Source organism: Sinocyclocheilus rhinocerous, unplaced genomic scaffold (genome assembly GCF_001515625.1).
Source record: "Sinocyclocheilus rhinocerous isolate Xijiao unplaced genomic scaffold, SAMN03320098_v1.1 scaffold1155, whole genome shotgun sequence".
Classification (NCBI taxonomy): domain Eukaryota; kingdom Metazoa; phylum Chordata; class Actinopteri; order Cypriniformes; family Cyprinidae; genus Sinocyclocheilus; species Sinocyclocheilus rhinocerous.
The window spans coordinates 9,982-27,751 of NW_015629044.1; the positions used below are offsets into that span (position 1 = coordinate 9,982).

The window sequence follows — 17,770 nt, forward strand, 5'->3', positions numbered from 1 at the left end:
GTCGCGTCGCGCCACTCGCGTGCGGAGTAGAATTATCCTTTCCCAATAAAGCAAAGTTGTTTTGCGCCGAATACTTATGATATCTCATCATACTTTATCATATTTTAGTAGGCTACTTTAATTTATTACAGCTATGTTCTTAACTTTAACTGGTCTGTCACTGGCAGAGAGAGAGGGGAGGAGAGTTGCTCAACCTCTCCAGAATCTATACAGGTGAGAACTTGAAAGAAGAAAATTATTTTAAGGCAGTGTTTTTTTTTTTTAACTGGGACTACTTGCCAATGTTTTAAGGAATTAAACATTAATATACATTTTCATTGTATGTTCAAATTGTTCAATACAATTTGCTGTATAGGTAAAGGCAGTGTGTTCCAATAGTTTTTAAAGACACTTTTTTTGTCCAACTGTTAAGAATTAGGATACAAGTCATCGTTTAAGTGTAGTGTAACTGAAATATTGTGCATAAAATATCTTTATTTAATAAAAATAAAGTATAGATGTCCACGGTGGTCTCAAAGTGCCAAGTCCTGCAGTTATTTTTGAATTAGAGTTAGAGTTAGTGTTTTTGAGTCTGATATCACAAAAAATAGGTCCCTGTAAGCTGTCTTGCTTCCTGTAAGCTATCATTGCATGTTCCCAAAATTGCCATTAGGGTGCTCTAAAACACGCCACTTAGTATTCTATATAGAATTTATTATGTGAACATGAATGCATAAGATTTCAAGCCACATATTTTCATGTCACGCTCTACTCTTAGAGCTACAGGAACCTTTAAATGCATTTGTGTGTGCAGACCAAGTGCATTGACACCCATTTGATAAAAGGTCGACTGGAACACAAACTCTCATGAGGAAAGTCCCATTGAACAGATATTGTGTGTTTATATGTGAGCACGTATACAGGGGCTCCTCTGTTTGCTTGCGTAGGTTGCATTTACATGATGTCTCACATGTTAAAAATGCTGCGTAATAGAAGCCAGTGGTGACTATTTCTTTTTCTCCCTCTCTATATCTGTCTCTCTCTGCTTGTTGATATTTATAGAGCTCACAGCGATGAGAAAACAGGCCCCAATGCAGGCGACGCATTGAAGACATGAGGGGGCGGAAGGGGAGAGAGATAGAGAAAGAGCAAGTTAGAGAGAGTGTGCATGAGTAGTAGTAGCTTTCTACATCTTCCAAAGATAATTAACTGCACTTTCATGGCAAGAAAAAATCCAACAAGACTCCAAAGGCCATTCTCATTACTTTGAATAGCAGGCCCTGTGAAGACTCTATCAGCACTGCAGAAAGAGCTGGCTATTACAGTAATATGTGACATGATGAGGTTGAACACTTCTTCAGAGTGGGTTCATTATGTGAACCGACTGCACTGCGGGTGAAATTACCTGGTTATGGTGCTCGATGCCCATGCTGATCGTATTGATGAGGATGGCGATCATAATCCCTCTGTTGAAGTACTTGCTTTCAACTATACCCCAAAGCTTCACGCTCATTTCATCCCAAATATCTTTACATTTCCCTAAACAGGTGCGTTTCCTCTTCGGCATGTCCTCAGAGTCATTGTCCCCCTTCTCGTCCAAACGGTTCTCATCTCTGTCGTTCTCCTCCAGCGCAACCTCCTCTTCCTCCCCATTGGCCGAGTGCCCCGTCAGTCCCAGCCCTTCCTTGAGTGACGGGGCTGCAGCACACTGTAGACACTCCTCTGTGTTCGGGGTGACGGAGAGGGAGATGGCGTTCTCCAGAGATTGGGAGCTCTGGTCCAACTTGGTATCATGAATACAGTGAGGGACTGCAAGAAAGACGAAAAATTCAACATCTCAGTTTGACATTTTCATATAATACAATATACTTTTTGCCTGTCAGTTTCTTGGACAACTGCCACACTGCTGCTTGGGATTGAAATATCATTGGGCCATAAAAGCAAACACACGGATGGATTTGTTCTTGTTTTTATTGCAACTTACTCTTTGCTTTTATAACTTCCTATTTGGCTTGGAGTGTCAGGGAAGCTACTTTGAAACTTGGCCTGGCTACAAGCTAGTTTTTATTACACAAAAGTAGCTAAATACACTGAAGCAACTTAAAAGGGCAATATTGTTTAAAATAAATAACTTTTTGATGATATAATTCATAATTTTAGGGCCATATTCTTTTGGGGTTTGAATGAATGAACAGTGAGATCTCCAAACTTTTACAAATAAATTTATACTAAATCAAAGAAAGAAAAAAAAGAATACATCCTAATATACATACTAATTCACTGCATGTAACCAAATAAAAAACACCATAATTAACAATTAATTTTAAATGTAAATTAATTCAGGATTTACGTAATAACTGAGCAGTGATTTCTTTTTTTATATTTTCATTTACATGAATTGTTAAAAAAAAAAAACCTTCTCTTTCCAATATACATACAGTATGAGTAAGAGAGGGCATTTTAGGATGAATCAATTCACCTGAATAAATCAAAATGCTTGATACCAAATACAAGTGATATATGAGAGTTCTGGACGAACTGTATCAGAATTAATCAGATTTTCAAACATTCTCTCACTCATGTTGTGTTGGAAAGCATGATCCCAGCAAATCAGACTTTCTTGCACAACATAAGTGAAACAGAACCGTTTAGGACAAACTGACCCACTAGAATTAATCAGGCTTTCCAACACTACATACAATATGAGTGAAAAAGGGTCCTTTAGGATGACTGATTCACTAGATTGAATCAAACTTTTCAACACTGCATATAAGCGAAAACGGGGAGTTTAGGATGGCTGATTTCTCTAGAAACAAATCAAACTTTTCGACATTATATATATCACAAGAAAATGCACTTTAGTACAGACAGCTTGCTACTATTTTGAACACAGTTGAGCTAATGTCAGGCTAAAATAAAAACAATTTTTGGTTAATTTTAGATATTTTCTCCTCAACACTGTTAGACACAGCTTTTCTATGACCCAATATCATTCCTCTGGCTGTAACTCTCTCCTTACTCTGAGTAGAATGGCAGTGGTGTCTTTCGCTGCCATTCACATTAGCCCCTCCCCCTGTCGATCCTGTTCCTCCTTTGCCACGCCCCCTCCCTCCCTCAGGGGGAGGGGCTTTGCCACGGAGCATGTAGTAAAGGGCAGCTGAGCGGCGGCGGGCCTTGCGCAGGATGTGGCAGACCAGCTGGAAGAGCTCCTCGTAACAGTCTCCGGGCTCAGCGAGCGAAGCCAGCGTGCTGGAGGACAGGTAGCGAGCACGTTGCTCTTGCATCAGCTGGTGCTCTCGCTGTTTGGTCTCCGAAAACTGAGTGGCAATGACCACCAGGCACAGATTAATCATGAAGAAAGATCCAATCTGGAACAGCAAGAAGAATAGGGAGAGTCAAAATCATCATTTAGTCATCCTTCCCTTGCTCTAAACCCCTATGACTGACTTTCTTCTCTGGATAAAAAATACTGGAGAAATATTGGAGTGCTTTCTGGTACTGCTTGTTTTTTTCTTTAGCCATTTTCTGAGGAACAGACAAAAATGTAAGTAATTGTTCACTGACAACCTCCTCTTTATATCAGACGCATTCAGATCTTCAGTTTAATTTACTGACTTAATGGTCATAGCAATAACAATGTCAAAGAGCTGAACTTGTGAACAAATCCTTCAGACTTATTGTGTGAACCGGATCCAGCAATTCAACCAATCTGAACAAAAGAAAAAGAAAATCCCCCAGATTCATTTACAATTCAGACATTAGTTCTTCTTTCACAAATATTCTAAGGATTGCTAGCGAATATTTTAATTGAATAGCAACTTTTTGGCTTTTTGGCAGACAAGGGTATTGTATGACTTTCATACTTTTGGAATATAGCGCACAATATTTGCTCTTTTTGATATTTTTGCATCCTTAAAGCTTGAATGCTCCAGTTAACATTCAGTGTAAAATGACTGGGTTTGAAATGACACGTTGAGTACATGAATGAGTAAATAAATATTCATTTTTTGGTGAACCACACCTTTGAAAACATATATTTGAGTTTATTTATTTGAGCATTTTGCTCTCATCCCTTTATTATACACTAAAGATAATTTTTAAGCTCAATTCTGTTACCATAACTCTTGCACTACGTGTGAAGTCTCAGCTGCTTTAAATATCCATGTCTACATGACACCAAAACCCCCCCTAAGCTCTCTAATGCAGCCTGTACTGCAGTGTTTGGCATAAGCAGCGGCCATAGCTGTCTAGATGAGCTGCTATAAACAGACCCTATGTTTGAAAAAGTCAGCAGACGCCCAAACAAGAGCCCGTTTTGTTGTGTGTGCGCCCGTATCGCTCTGGCTTTGATATGCTATAATTATCAGGCTCTTTCATAGGAGCAAAACATCAAAATATCTCCTAGTCCTCGCAGAGAAGGGCTAGATCCCTCTGCCAACGTGAAACGGATTAGAATTGTGAGCCAATCATTTTAAAGACTAAAAGCGAACCATTTCCAGATTCAACAGAACAGAAAGCCTGCTCTTATATCATTCGCCATTCATATCACTGGCATTTGTCAATACGCGAACACACACAGAGCTCGCTCTTAGGTCTTAATGAAAGTACAGCCTGTTTCCTGCATATGTGAAGTAGGGATCAGAGAGGACGGATGAGTTGTGAGGAGGACAGAAGAGGTGGAGAAATGCACAGAAGTGTGTGTGTGGGGCAGCTGTGCAGGTATGTCCTGCCTCCACATCTGCTGTCCTGATTTGGGAGTCTGATGTGTGACTGGACTGCTCCTAATCAGTAGTCGGACCTCACCTTTCCTCTCATCAATTCCTCTGCGCACACACACACACACACACACACACACACACACACACACACACAAGAAATGCTTTATACATATTTGATCTTTTAAAGTAATAGTTCACCTGAAAATGACAATTCTGTCATTATTTACTCACCCTCATGCCTGTACAGTACAGACTGACTTTCTTCTGTGGAACGCAAATGTGAACATTTGAAGAAAATTCAGGGCATTCTTAAATATTATGAAAGAGGACTTCAAAATGACAAAATAAGCACCATAAAAGTGGTAGTGATAGCTTTGTGTGAAGAATAGATTATAATTTACGTCATTACTCACTGACAATCTAGACATTTAAAATAAAATAAAATAAAAAAATCATTGGCACTTTCTGAGAGATCATGATGTAAGTAACAATGTCTAATTTATGGAAAAAAAATTAATCATTGATATTATTCACTTTCAGGAATAGCTGGTCTAAATGATTCATTCACGTATCAATTTAATCTGGTTATTAATGTGGTTAATCAATCTCAATTACTCAATGATTGATACTTAACAGCCCACAAAATGAGAAGATTAGCCATGAAGAACTTATTTGAATTCATGTACTACTTTAAATCCAAAATGGTTCCTTTACTACAGTTAAGACATGTCAGCACCATTATTACATATTATTTGAAAGAAAAAAAATTAAGAAAGAAAGAAAGAAAGAAAAAAAGCTCAGACATACAGGCAGGAGGCAGGAGAAGAAAGGGAGAGGTCAAAGGGGTGTTGGTTAGTGAGTATACTTCAGTTCTGTTACAGTTGGATGAAATATGACAGGTGATTTATACTCTCATTTAATACTGCTCTTACAATGGAAGGGTCTGGCTGCAGGCAGGGTGACCTTAAGACTGCCTGTCCAAAAAAAGAACAGTAGGCAGAACCGGTCATTTCATTATTGTGCCATCAATGTGCAAAGGCAGGGAGAACTTTGCCAACAGGTTTGCATAATATAGAAAAACTAAAAAATAAAAATAAATAACAGAATATAAAATAAAATAAAAATTTCTTCCCATGCCATCAGCTTATAAATCGTATCCATCGGTGAAACCCATAAGCAGCAAGCCCAAAAATATAACAAGATTTGTTAATATTTTGTTGCTTGTAATCAGAGACAATGTCTTTAATCTAATTATTTGTGATCACTCTGCCCATTCGTACTGATCCATCAGAGAACAACTGAAGAGGAAACAGAAGGCGAGCCTGAATTAATTGCTCCGATGTTCAATAGAAGTGAAAGGAAATGAATAGAGGTGCATCGGCGGGGTGTGGGCTGTGTCGGGACACTATGGCCCTCTCTCTACAGGTAGCGATGGCTGGCTGTGTGGTTGCCAAGTTACAGACAGAGCAGGGCGTCAAAGTAAATAAAAGTGCAGAGGGACACACTCGCATAAACCTGCACACACACATACAGTGAAAAGACACATCTTACTCCCCTCAAACATTGCAGATCACATAGGGATTTGGCTGTTGTTTCCAGCTGTGAAGGGGATGCCAGAGAGTATAAAGCAACAGAAACCACAGACATAACGCTAAATCACATTTGATTGACTTTGGAACAATACATCTGTTTATTTTTAAAAGAGGGTACCCAGAAGCGCAGAAAGTGCATTTTCCTTTCAAAAGATTTAAGTAAAATACAAACTTAAAAATCAAGAGCATATTTTCAAAATTATTTTAAATTTTGCATTTTGAGGAAAAACTGTTTCTAAATTAAACCCTTTGGCACGCTTTGCTTTTTCCGCCTGCTGCGACATATTTCACATAGTTGTTCTGTCTGTTTTTTTTTTTTTCTGTTGGAACCACCAGTGCAGATATTTAATGCACACATGGTGATGACAAGCACAGACAAAAACTAGGGCTGCATGAAGACGTAAAGCAGCATATGTTGGCTTAATTCTGTAATAAAGTGCCCTAGGGATGACATATTTTTGTAGGCCAGCCTAAAAGTAAGCATCACCCTTGTTCCCTTGACAAAAAGTTAATAGCTTTGTTTTGTTCATCAATATGATCTTCACAAATGAACACACTTTAATGAAAATTCAATACATTTTTATGAATTTAAGACTAAATGCAATTGCCAAAGGTAAAAAGTTAAAGGTAGGCTATAAACAAACTACATCAACTTCAACGCTGAAGTCAAAACTGTTTAAAAAAAATAAATTAATTAATTAAAATAAAAAAATATATAAAATAAAGACAACTCTCCCAATCTTCATTTAAAATCTACAAGTTTGAAAACAATTTGCAAGAGCAGAGGCACTATATAAACACAACAAGGCTGTAAAGCATACTAGTGAGTAGGTGAGTTTTCCTGGTCAGCATGACATTGTCCAAAACATCTTATTTGGCCACTTATTAGCAACCACCTTTTTCTGTTAAAAAAATCGCAAGTAAGGTATTACTGATGTACTTTATTTTGCAGAATAAAACGTGAAACTATATTGAGCTTGTGTTAACCACAGACCTTGTAGGCCAAAAAAGAAACATTGACTTCAATGACTTTGAGACGATGGCACTTTATTAATATTATAAAACTGAAAATTGCCTTCTTAAATATGGTTCAGTGGGCTTCAATGGTATTTACATAAATATAGAAGCATAAAAATTATATATAAAAAAAACAATGAAGCACAACTGTTAGTTTATCTAAAGTAATTTTTGCTTATTAGTGTGATTGAATTGGATCATCAAAGGTTAGCAGCAAAGACATTGGTTAATAAAATGGGATACATTTGTGTTATTTAACATATTTAATTATTCAATTGCACTGCACCTATTGATTCACTTGCTGTTTTTTAGGCAACACAATACTGATAATGACTAATCTAAATGATTTCTCAGTCCTGAGAGTCTCTTTATACTTCACTCAGTGTCACAAATTCACCAGTCAGCGTTCTGCTGGTGCATGCTGAGCAGAATCACATGACAGCTTCGCAGGGTGCATGTGTCGGGGTGGCAGGGTCTCTGTCAGGAAGTGGGAGACTGCAGAGATGGCGGCAGGGGTCCACCAGTCTAATGGGCTCTAATTAACTGCTAATGCTTTCACTCCGCTGACCTACACAGGATTAGGCCCTGTCATTAGCTACAGACACACACCCACATTTCCCTATACTTGCCATTTGTTGGGCTAAAATGGATCTTGTCGTCTCCAGCTGAGTTGTCTAACACGTGTTTGAACGCAGGAAACGGGAAAGGTAAAGAAAAGCACAAATAGCCACAACAAATCTGAGCAGGCCTCTCCACTCTTCACATTTCCTTCCTCTTTTATTCCTTTAGTCTCCTGCTGTCTTTCAGTCTCAGATCCTTTTGCTCCATATGCTCAGGGCATTTCTTTTCCACGCACTCTCTTCTTTAATCTTTGGAGGAGATGTTATCCGAAGCACATCTCACTGCAGGGCTGTCTCGTTCGCTGTTGTTCCTACCATTCAACGAAGAGGGCCGGCGCGGTGCGAGAACTGGCTCCATCACGGCATCGTTAAAACATGCAGCCGAAGCAAAGATAAATTCATCTTATAGTGTCCAGCTATTGATTCTTCACTATGTTGTTCATTGCCTAATTGATCTCTGCGGCTCTGTAGACTACTAAATGTGCTGTTTAGCTAATATCTGTATCTTTGAAACCTTCAGGCCATCAACAGGAGTCCTGCAGATTCAGTTAAGTTCAGTCTGTCAATAAAAGCTGGTTCAAGACGCATCTCTGAGGAATAACAGTAGTGATTTTTTCCAAGATTTTAAACTTCACTTGCAATGCACCATATGGCAGGACTAATCAAACTGATAAATGTCTATTAGATGTTACGTGGCCTTGCATTAAAAATACTGTATTAAGTTTGAACTTACAGATGGCACTCTAAACACTAAATATGTGACTCAATTTTTTGATGATTGAAAGATGATTGTTTTAGAAAGAGTAAACAATTAGTAGTAGCGATGCACAATAAATCAGATGCACAAGTGGTTATCAGTTGATATTAGTGATTTTTAGTGATTTCTTTAACCTCAAAATGAATATCAGTTTTTCATACTGTTCATTATAATGTTGTGATGCCTAATTTTACTCTAAATTTAAATTTAAAATGATTTTAATTTATAATGTTTTAATTTTTATTTAGACAAAATAGTAGAGAATTTTCATATCAGCCATTACATGAAAATAATTATGGTCTTATCTGTATCACAGCATCCCTAATTAGTAGGCTTTGTGCTAACATTTTCATTGTTGTGATGTGTTAAGCTGTGTTTTTGTGTCCTGGGGAAAGACATGACCTTTTTGTTCTTACCAGTGAGACCTAACATCTAGTTCACCCTCTGGCCCTAAAAGTCACCAAACTTCAGGTCCTCCCAGACTACATATGCCATATAAAACCACTGACTACAAGTTCTCAATAATTAGGACACATGCTTCATCTCTGAACACATGCACAGCAAGGTATAAAAACTTACGATAATGAGGAATATGAAGTAGATGAAGTTGTAGAAGGAATGAGCATCCATGACATAGTACATGATCTCCACCCAACCCTCCAGCGTGATCACCTGCACAGACCAGATCAGACCACATTCAAGCTCTTTATACACCTGGTAAAGATCCATCTCAGATGATCCATCACAAGTCGTCAGTTGAGACAAATGCTGTTTATGTAACGTGTCTGCTATTTGTGATTGGATTTTGAGGGTAGAGTCTCTGATTTTGTGACTATGTATATTTGTATACGATTTAGAGGCATTAAGAGAACAACAACATCACTCATTAAAACCTCACTTTTGTTAGATTCTTCAGCAATTCAGCAATGTAGCTAGTGTACTAATCTAGCTCATACTTAAACTTGGCATTGTGTACTGCAAATAATGTGAAGTTGCTTTGGATAAACACTTTGCTATATAAATAAATGTAAATTCTTAAAACTACTTGCCAATGGGTAAGAAAAATTCGAATTAATTAAAAGTGAAAACAAGCTGATTTTTCTTACCTCATTTGTAAATATAATTTCTTTAAACCTTTGTTTTACCACAGTGGATGATTGAGAGGTGTGTAGGCGGCCCTTCACTGTTGTCCAAGACGCATCAGGACAGATTAGCATTTGCAGCACACTACACATGCAATGTTATCTCATGCGTTTTCAGCTTACTCTGAATGTGGTTTGAATGATTGGATCACAAAATGCTTTAGATCGCATTTACACCTGTAGCAAGTGCTGTCGATTTATGAGAGGATCACCTGAAACAGAATCAGATGCGTAATTTCAACAAATACCACTTGACTCGATTGCATACCTGAAATATGACGATCCATGCGTAACCTATGTTGTCAAAGTTGATCGCTCCTTTATGTGGGTTGGTGTGTCCTGTGTGACAGCGGGTGTAGTACTGGTTCCAGTTCACACAGAGCCCAACAGTGGAGGCACTGCCATTGACCAGCGGCTCCACGCTCAGGCCCAGGGCCTGACGGTGCAGTGCATCCTCTTTATCTAGACAGCACTCCCGTCCACCTTCTCTCCGAGCGGGCACATCGCTGCAGGACATGATGCCGTTATCCTGAGCCAGAGAGCAGATGAAGGGCCGCTCGTCATCCTCCTCAGGCTGATAATATGGGGTGGGGAGGGTGATGCCAGATGTGCTGAGGACAAGACGTAAGGAGAAGTCAAGGTTTTTGAAAATTCAGTGTTTAAAAAAGAAAAAGAAAATTCTTCTATCATCTCTCTCTCCCCCTCTCTCTCTATCCATCCATCCATAATCTCTGCCAGCTGTCAAATTTCTACTATTTCTACTTATATATCTTTTAGGGAAAAATATATACTTTTTTCTAAGTATATATTATATTTTACACATATACATTCTATATATCTATATTCTATATATATATATCTCACACACTCCCAGAATTAAGCAGTTCTTGCAGTATAGCTGAAATATCTCTAGGCAGACCTGAAGAGATCTGAGCAGCAACCAGTGTGGATTCTATAACAGACCAACTGAGAGTGTGTAGTGTGTGTGTACATGTGTGTGAAGCCCATGTCTCTGGGAGTGACCCATTGAGGGCAGCCTGCCCCTTAATCACAGTGTTTTACTACCCAGAAATAGCTGTTTCCATCAGCCACTCACCCTCTCATACACATAACAGGGTCACAATGAATATTTACACTACCTTTCCCCCAATCTCTCTCTTCTTTTTTCTCTCTTTTCCCATTTCTCTCACATCCATGTATATGCACCAACGTGCAATGCCATTTGTCCACCTAGCACACACAAGCATAGCACATGCAAGCCAATCAATATCTCTATTGCTTTGCGGTCTAGACAGTTAATCTAAATGCGCGTGCGCGCGCACACACACACACACACACACACACACACACACACGCAAACACACACACACACAACTGCTCTCGCACAAAAACGAGCCCCGAGGAGAAGTGTGACCTTGAAAGTCGACTTTTTAAAGGAATTTCTTTCATTTCAAGTCCAACCTCAGATGCTGTGAAAATGAAATAGTTAACATCAACAGTCTTAAAGCGTGTTAAAAATTTAAATGACAATTCGCAAGTTATTGATCTTATTGCAAACAATTCATCCATTTTTAATTATTTTTTCCCAATAATTTATTTTGCTTATTCTCCACCCCTCCAATCGACTGCAAGCTCTCATTCATTTTTGAATGCAACGTCCACATCTTTAAATTAATAACCAATGCATAGAACCAAATCTTGCTTAAATTTTCTCTTGTTGATTAAATGCTGCACTCAGACGTACGTCACAATACAGATCTGTAAATCTGTCCCTACTTTCATCGCCACTTTAAAGGTACTCTCAGAATTTTTTTTTACACGTTTCATCAGTTATTTTTTTCATCAAAGCAAACGTCTCAGGTTACGTATGTAACCCTAGTTCCTCGAGGGAACGAGACGCTGCGTCGGAAACGCTAGGGGAACGCCCTTCAGCGTGACGGGCTCTGAACCTCGTGCGTTCCCCTAGCGTTTCCGACGCAGCTCGAGTTCCTGAAGAGGAATTTAATTTGTGAAAAATCGGAATATTGCAAAAACAGCGTTTGTATGTGTCTAAGAGAACAAAAGCGTCACTTTCGGGGGGAAATTGGAGCAAAGTAGAAACTGAAATGCAATAAATGTAATAAATTAAGATATAGAGCGTGCAGACAAAGTGTTCTTACAAACTTCATGTTTCTGGATTCTTGCAACTGCCTTATCTGTGGGAGCAACAGCGCATCAGACAGATCTCTGAGGTAACAGTATTCATCTAAGCAAATTATTTAATCACATGACTTTTTAAGGCATAAAAATTATATCAGTTTTTGATGCACATTCTGTTTTCTTACGGAACAAATAACATATCAACCTCAAGCGAGCATATGTAGAAGCACATTTTGGTCTTTCAGTCTATAATTTTCTATGTAATATTCAATCAGAAGCCAATCAGAAACTGCTAGTGAATCACTTCGGGTTTACTAAAATGGTGGATGGTTAAAGTTAGCAAAATGGCTAAAGTTAGCTAAATGGTTCAATTGCTTATAGCAGCTTTAAGGATTTTTCTTTGATATACTAATATGTAAAACTTTGAAGCAATACATTATGACAGTACTAAAGTTTTGATGTTCGGAGAGTGCTTGAGCAGCTAACTGTTGCTGTGGTTACATTGTTATGGTTAAGCAACCTTTGAAGCCAGTGAAAATACATGTTCCGACTAACTTGTGATCTAACATTTGCACAGTTACTTAAATGTCTGCAAAAGCTAAAGAAATTTCTCATATAAGAGATGCCTTATATGATACGCTACACTAAAACTGTGTAGTATTTGTTCTTTCAAACCCCATAAAAACATTTTGTTTTAAGTAATTCATCCCCCACCAAAAGGACAGGAGAGTGTACATTTTAAAAAGACTGTAAGAGAATGTAAAAAGCAGAAGAAAACCAGGCCACTCTATGATAGACTCTCCTTTCAAAACACTTCATCATCCTCTGACTACAGCCTGTAAATATACTCGCTGCTAGACAATAAACGACAATCAGACCTCAGCTGACGTTTAAACTCAGACATGCGCTTCTTTATCCCACACACACGCGTACAAACAAACGCACGGGGTGTCTCGCACACTGCCATGCACCGTGAGTCCTTTCAAATCCAATCACACAGCAAAGAGAGGCAGGCAGACCACGGTTGGCACAGTAACCTCAGGCAGACACCCACCCATGAATATGGATGCCAATCTGAGTTTTAATCAACTGGAGCCATCGAATGGGTGGTACCACTTTTGCATTTTTAGTGGCAGGTAGACAGTAAAAACGAAGATGAGAAGAGAGATTAAACAGAAGGATACATGTGAGAAGATGAGTGAAAGTAAGTAAGTGAGAATATACGACAAAGATAACATGGAACTGAACAAATCATTTGTTTATTAGCCCCCAAGCTCCATGTGATCCCAAAACATCCATTGATCACATCAAGTATCCCTTCTTCGAGAGAAAGGACATTTGAAATACAAGTCCAATCCAATGATGGAGTGCTCAGGCACTCCGAAATGCATCTTCAAGAAGATCCAGCCTCCTAAATTCAATCTTTTTATCCTTGTAAACCTAAACCTTCATCCAAATAAACCCACAATTTGGATCCGGTGCTTTTTTCCTCAATTAAATCACCGTTGAAAATATTCAATACATTCAGTCTTTTCTCTCTCTCACTCCCTTAAGCCCACTGGCTGTCCTTTTTTTGTACTCACAGGGTGAAGTTCTCCTCTGGGTAACAGCGATTTCTTAATAGTCCAGCCCATAGCTGCACGCCAATTATGCCAAAAATGAAGAAGACAAAGAAACAGAGCAGAAGCACATTTCCCAGCATGGGCAGAGTGTCCAGCAGCAGGTTCACCAGGATACGCATACCTACACAAACACAAGAACACAGAAAAACTATTATTATTATAACAAAGAATGACGTGCACTGAGATATTCATTATTCAAGAAAAAGTTTGTCATATCCTTTCATAAAATGTAATAACTTTTTTCCACCTCTGACACAACTTAATACTTTTATTAAGCAACACTTCCATTCATTTCAAACTCAGTGCATACAATCAATGTAATTCTCACTGATTAGTCATAAACTTTAGTTAGACATAGCCATTCTTAGGTTGTTTTTAGGTCATCCAGTCATTTATTCTTCATTTTATTTGTACATAGCAATTTGTGTCACTGTGACCGTCTCCCAGTGGCAACTCTTGAGAGCCTGTCATCATAAAACTTGTGTGTTTACTTCCACACCAGTGGGATTGTTTGTGAGTGAGAGTGAGAGTTTGTGTTAGTGAAGCACTGCTGGGTTTGAATGAAGGGTGTGTGTCCGTTCTGATTGGAGAACAGCAGCATGTGATTACTGCAGTGTTTGTGGTTTGGGGAAACACAGTGGGGAACTAACACAACGCTGATGGAACACATTAACACACTGAGTCACAAATATTAAAAACGTCATGTGGACAGGTGAAGCGACTGGTGCTGTGAATATCTGGACCTCTGGAATGAAAGCAGAGTTGTGTCTTGGGCAATTTACAGAGAAATTAAAGGAATCTCAAGAGAGAAGAGAATGATTTAAAACATCTGACACAAAGGTGAAATGAGATCTTAGTTTCCAAGTGGTATGTTCTTTTTTTCTAGATCTCACAGCATAATTGTCCATGTCTTTATCAAGACAGAAACCTCTCTCTCTATCGTTCTTTCTCAATTTTACAAAGTTCCCCAAATGTGAAAATTCTGCCATTATTTACCTAATTTATTAAAACATTAACTGATTTTTTTTCTTTTATGGACAGCCTTTCAGTGAGGTCATTTATCAATGTACCCACACGTTTCGACCAACGAATTTCAGTGTCTTTTTCTGGCCATTAATGATTACTTGATAAAGATTTTGAAGCTGCTTGAGACTGAACTCGCAAAGAACAATTTCTTGGCAATTAAATATTTTCATATTATTTTAACAATATTTTCATAAATATGAAAAGGCACATTGCTGTTCAAAAGTTTGGGCTCAGTATTTAATTATTTATTTATTTATTTTAAATGGCCACATTTATTTGATCAGTAATATCATGACATACTTAAACAATTTAAAATACATTTTCTTTTATTAATATTATCAGTGTATCAGCTAAATATTTTCTGTCAAAACTGTGATTCTTTTTTGTTCAGGATTCTTTGATGAATAGAAAGATTAAAAAAATTAAAAAGGAACTCATCTGAAATTGGAACGTTTGAACTGTAGTGTATAATCACTTTAGGAATTTCCATGATTTTCTTGGCACTGGATTTTTACAATTCCCTGAAATTTCCAGGTTTTTGGTAACCATGGGAACCATGTAACATGTCTACAGTGCTCTTTTCCAACAAAAGCAGATGGTGATTTTGCAAACATTTAGCTAAATATCCATTTGCCTATTCCACAGAAGGAGAAAAAAAACTACAGGTCTGGAATGACATGAGAATGAGTAAATGATGACTGCATGTTTATTTTTAGTGAACTATCCCTTTAATAAAATCTTGCATAAAACCTTGCTACAATTTGACATGCTACATACACAGTTAACTGGATGTTAATTTGATTCTGTATGCCTAAATGTATGAGGGAGAGTGTAACAGTGTGTATGCATTGGGTTTGTGTGCATCTTCGAAATCAGTAACACACAAAGACCTACATTCTACAAACATTTCCTGAAACCCTCTGCTTGAAATCTCTTCATCAAGACTTCGAGCAGCGAAATCAAATGCGAGCTAATTCAGTTAGAATTCATATTTCATGCGCTACACCATTGCCATGGGCACTGAAATATTGATAAATCCTGGGCTTCTTATAGAAGTTCGAAGAAAGGCCACAATGTTTGGGAGGGGTATGAACGTGAGACAGAGGAATATGAATTATGGCGTTTGTTCAAGGACAACTGTTTTTCTACCCAATTACAGGAGGGATTAATCTTGCTCTGCTAATGGTGGTGGCAGAAAAGTAATGGCTCTGAAATCCTCTTTGATTCATTCCAGCTTTGCTGTTCTGGAAGACCTGCACACCAAATACAAAGCTACACATGCACGCTACCGTGGGTTTGATAGGGCAGGGCTTGGAGCTGGGCAGGGCTTGGAGCTGACACATGAGGGTGCTTTTGAGGCTTGGCATTAACACAACCAGAAAAATCCACTCACAATGAATCAGCATGTATAACACCTGAGGTTTGCAGATCACAGATTTTTTTGGGGGAAATGTGTTGTGTGTGTGTGTGTTTACTCACTGGGTACTCTGTTGATGGCTTTGAGAGGTCTGAGTACACGCACTGTTCTGATGGCGGAGAAGTTGATGTTCTGGAGATCAAGGGAGTATTCAACAATCCTGAGAAGAAGAAACAAACAGAGAAAATTAGTGTCACAGTCACTGGGTATAGACAAACTGAGTGTTGTTTCTGTAGTTGAGACCAGCTCATTAAAGAGACAGAGACCAGAAGAGGGCAGAGTTCGAGTCAAGACTGAGTCCATATGTTCTCGAGTCCATAAGACCAAGACCATTAAATGTAGTCTTGGACTCGGACTCGACTCAAACGTGACCCTCTTCTGAACTTGGTCTTGACTCTGCCTTAAATGACCAGATCTCAACAACAACACTGGTTTCTGCCACTTATTTCATTACTTACAATGGGTCATAGTCTATAATTTTGTGGTATTTTATTTTTGTGTTAGGCATTTCTTATACCAAAAACATTCTAATCATGACCATTTCTATCCTCTTTTTAACTACCTTGTAGTTAATTGCTTAATCCAGTCAAAGGTGGTTTTGTTATAGCAGAATTTGTTTAATTTTGTTAAGTTTGCATCATTGATTGTTACTCTCCTGTTCATTACTGTGAAGCTAGTTTGAAACAAAATCTTATTTAGTTTGAAAACATTTTTTTTATCTCATACATTTTAAAATTATATTTTACATTTTTGGACATAAATCCAAAACTGCATATACAATTTTGGGTGAAACAAATACTTTTATTCAACAAGGATGCATTAAATTAATCAAAAGTGACAGTAACATTTGTAACATTTAGAACAGGGGTCTCCAGACTCGGTCCTGGAGGGCCGGTGTCTTGCAGAGTTCAGCTCCAACCCAAATCAAACACACCTGAACCAGCTAATCAAGGTCTCACTAGGCATACTAGAAACTTCCGGGCAGGTGTGTTGAGGCAAGTTGGAGCTAAACTCTGCAGGACACCGGCCCTCCAGGATCAAGTTTAGAGACCCCGGATTTAGAATGTTATTTGTATTTCACATAAAATGTTTTTTTTTTTTTTCAAATAAATGCTGTTCTTTTTAACTTTCTATTCAAAGAATCTTGAAAAAATGTATCATGGTTTCCACAAAAATATTAAGTAGCACATCTGTTTTTAACATTTATAATACGAAATGTTTCTTAAAGGGGTGGTTGATTGCGATTTCACTTTTTTAACGTTAGTTAGTGTGTAATGTTGCTGTTTGAGCATAAACAATATCTGCAAAGTTACGAAGCTGAAAGTTCAATGCAAACGGAGATATCGTCTTTTAAAATTCTGGCAGTTTAATGCCTACAAAAACGGCTGATAGGGACTACAACATGTTACTTCCCAGGTTCGTGATGTCACAAACCCAGATAAACCCCGCACTCGGGAAATGGCAACAAAGGGGGCGAGGCCATGCTGCGCTGCTTTAGAGAAGAGGAAGAGAACTCTTCTAACGATTCTAATGGATTCAGAATTTCAAAATCAATGTTCTAAAGCAGCGGTTCTTAATACTGTTCCTCGCGTCGCCTGCTCTGCACATGCTCTGCATTTCTCTCTCTCTCTCTCTCTCTCTCTCTCTCTCTCATTCAACTCAGTTCCAACAATGAACTGTTCCAATTATACAATAATTTTCACATAGCTATATAAGAAGCATTAAACATGGACGCGCATGC

At 38.3% G+C, this 17,770-nt stretch overlaps 1 protein-coding gene across 1 annotated transcript in view; it reads right to left on the minus strand.

The window, feature by feature from the left end:
* Window positions 1-1,384: 1,384 nt before the first annotated feature.
* LOC107738630 (voltage-dependent T-type calcium channel subunit alpha-1I-like) overlaps window positions 1,385-17,770 on the minus strand; it is a gene marked incomplete at its 3' end in the record, with an annotated part of 39,360 nt that continues 22,974 nt past the window's right edge. Inside the window, exons 3-8 of the mRNA XM_016550412.1 lie at window positions 16,092-16,189; window positions 13,548-13,707; window positions 10,094-10,436; window positions 9,263-9,355; window positions 2,999-3,347; window positions 1,385-1,788 (exon numbers count right to left, since the gene is read on the minus strand). Coding sequence (XP_016405898.1) covers window positions 1,385-1,788; window positions 2,999-3,347; window positions 9,263-9,355; window positions 10,094-10,436; window positions 13,548-13,707; window positions 16,092-16,189 — 1,447 coding nt within the window. The remainder of the gene's footprint in view (window positions 1,789-2,998; window positions 3,348-9,262; window positions 9,356-10,093; window positions 10,437-13,547; window positions 13,708-16,091; window positions 16,190-17,770) is intronic.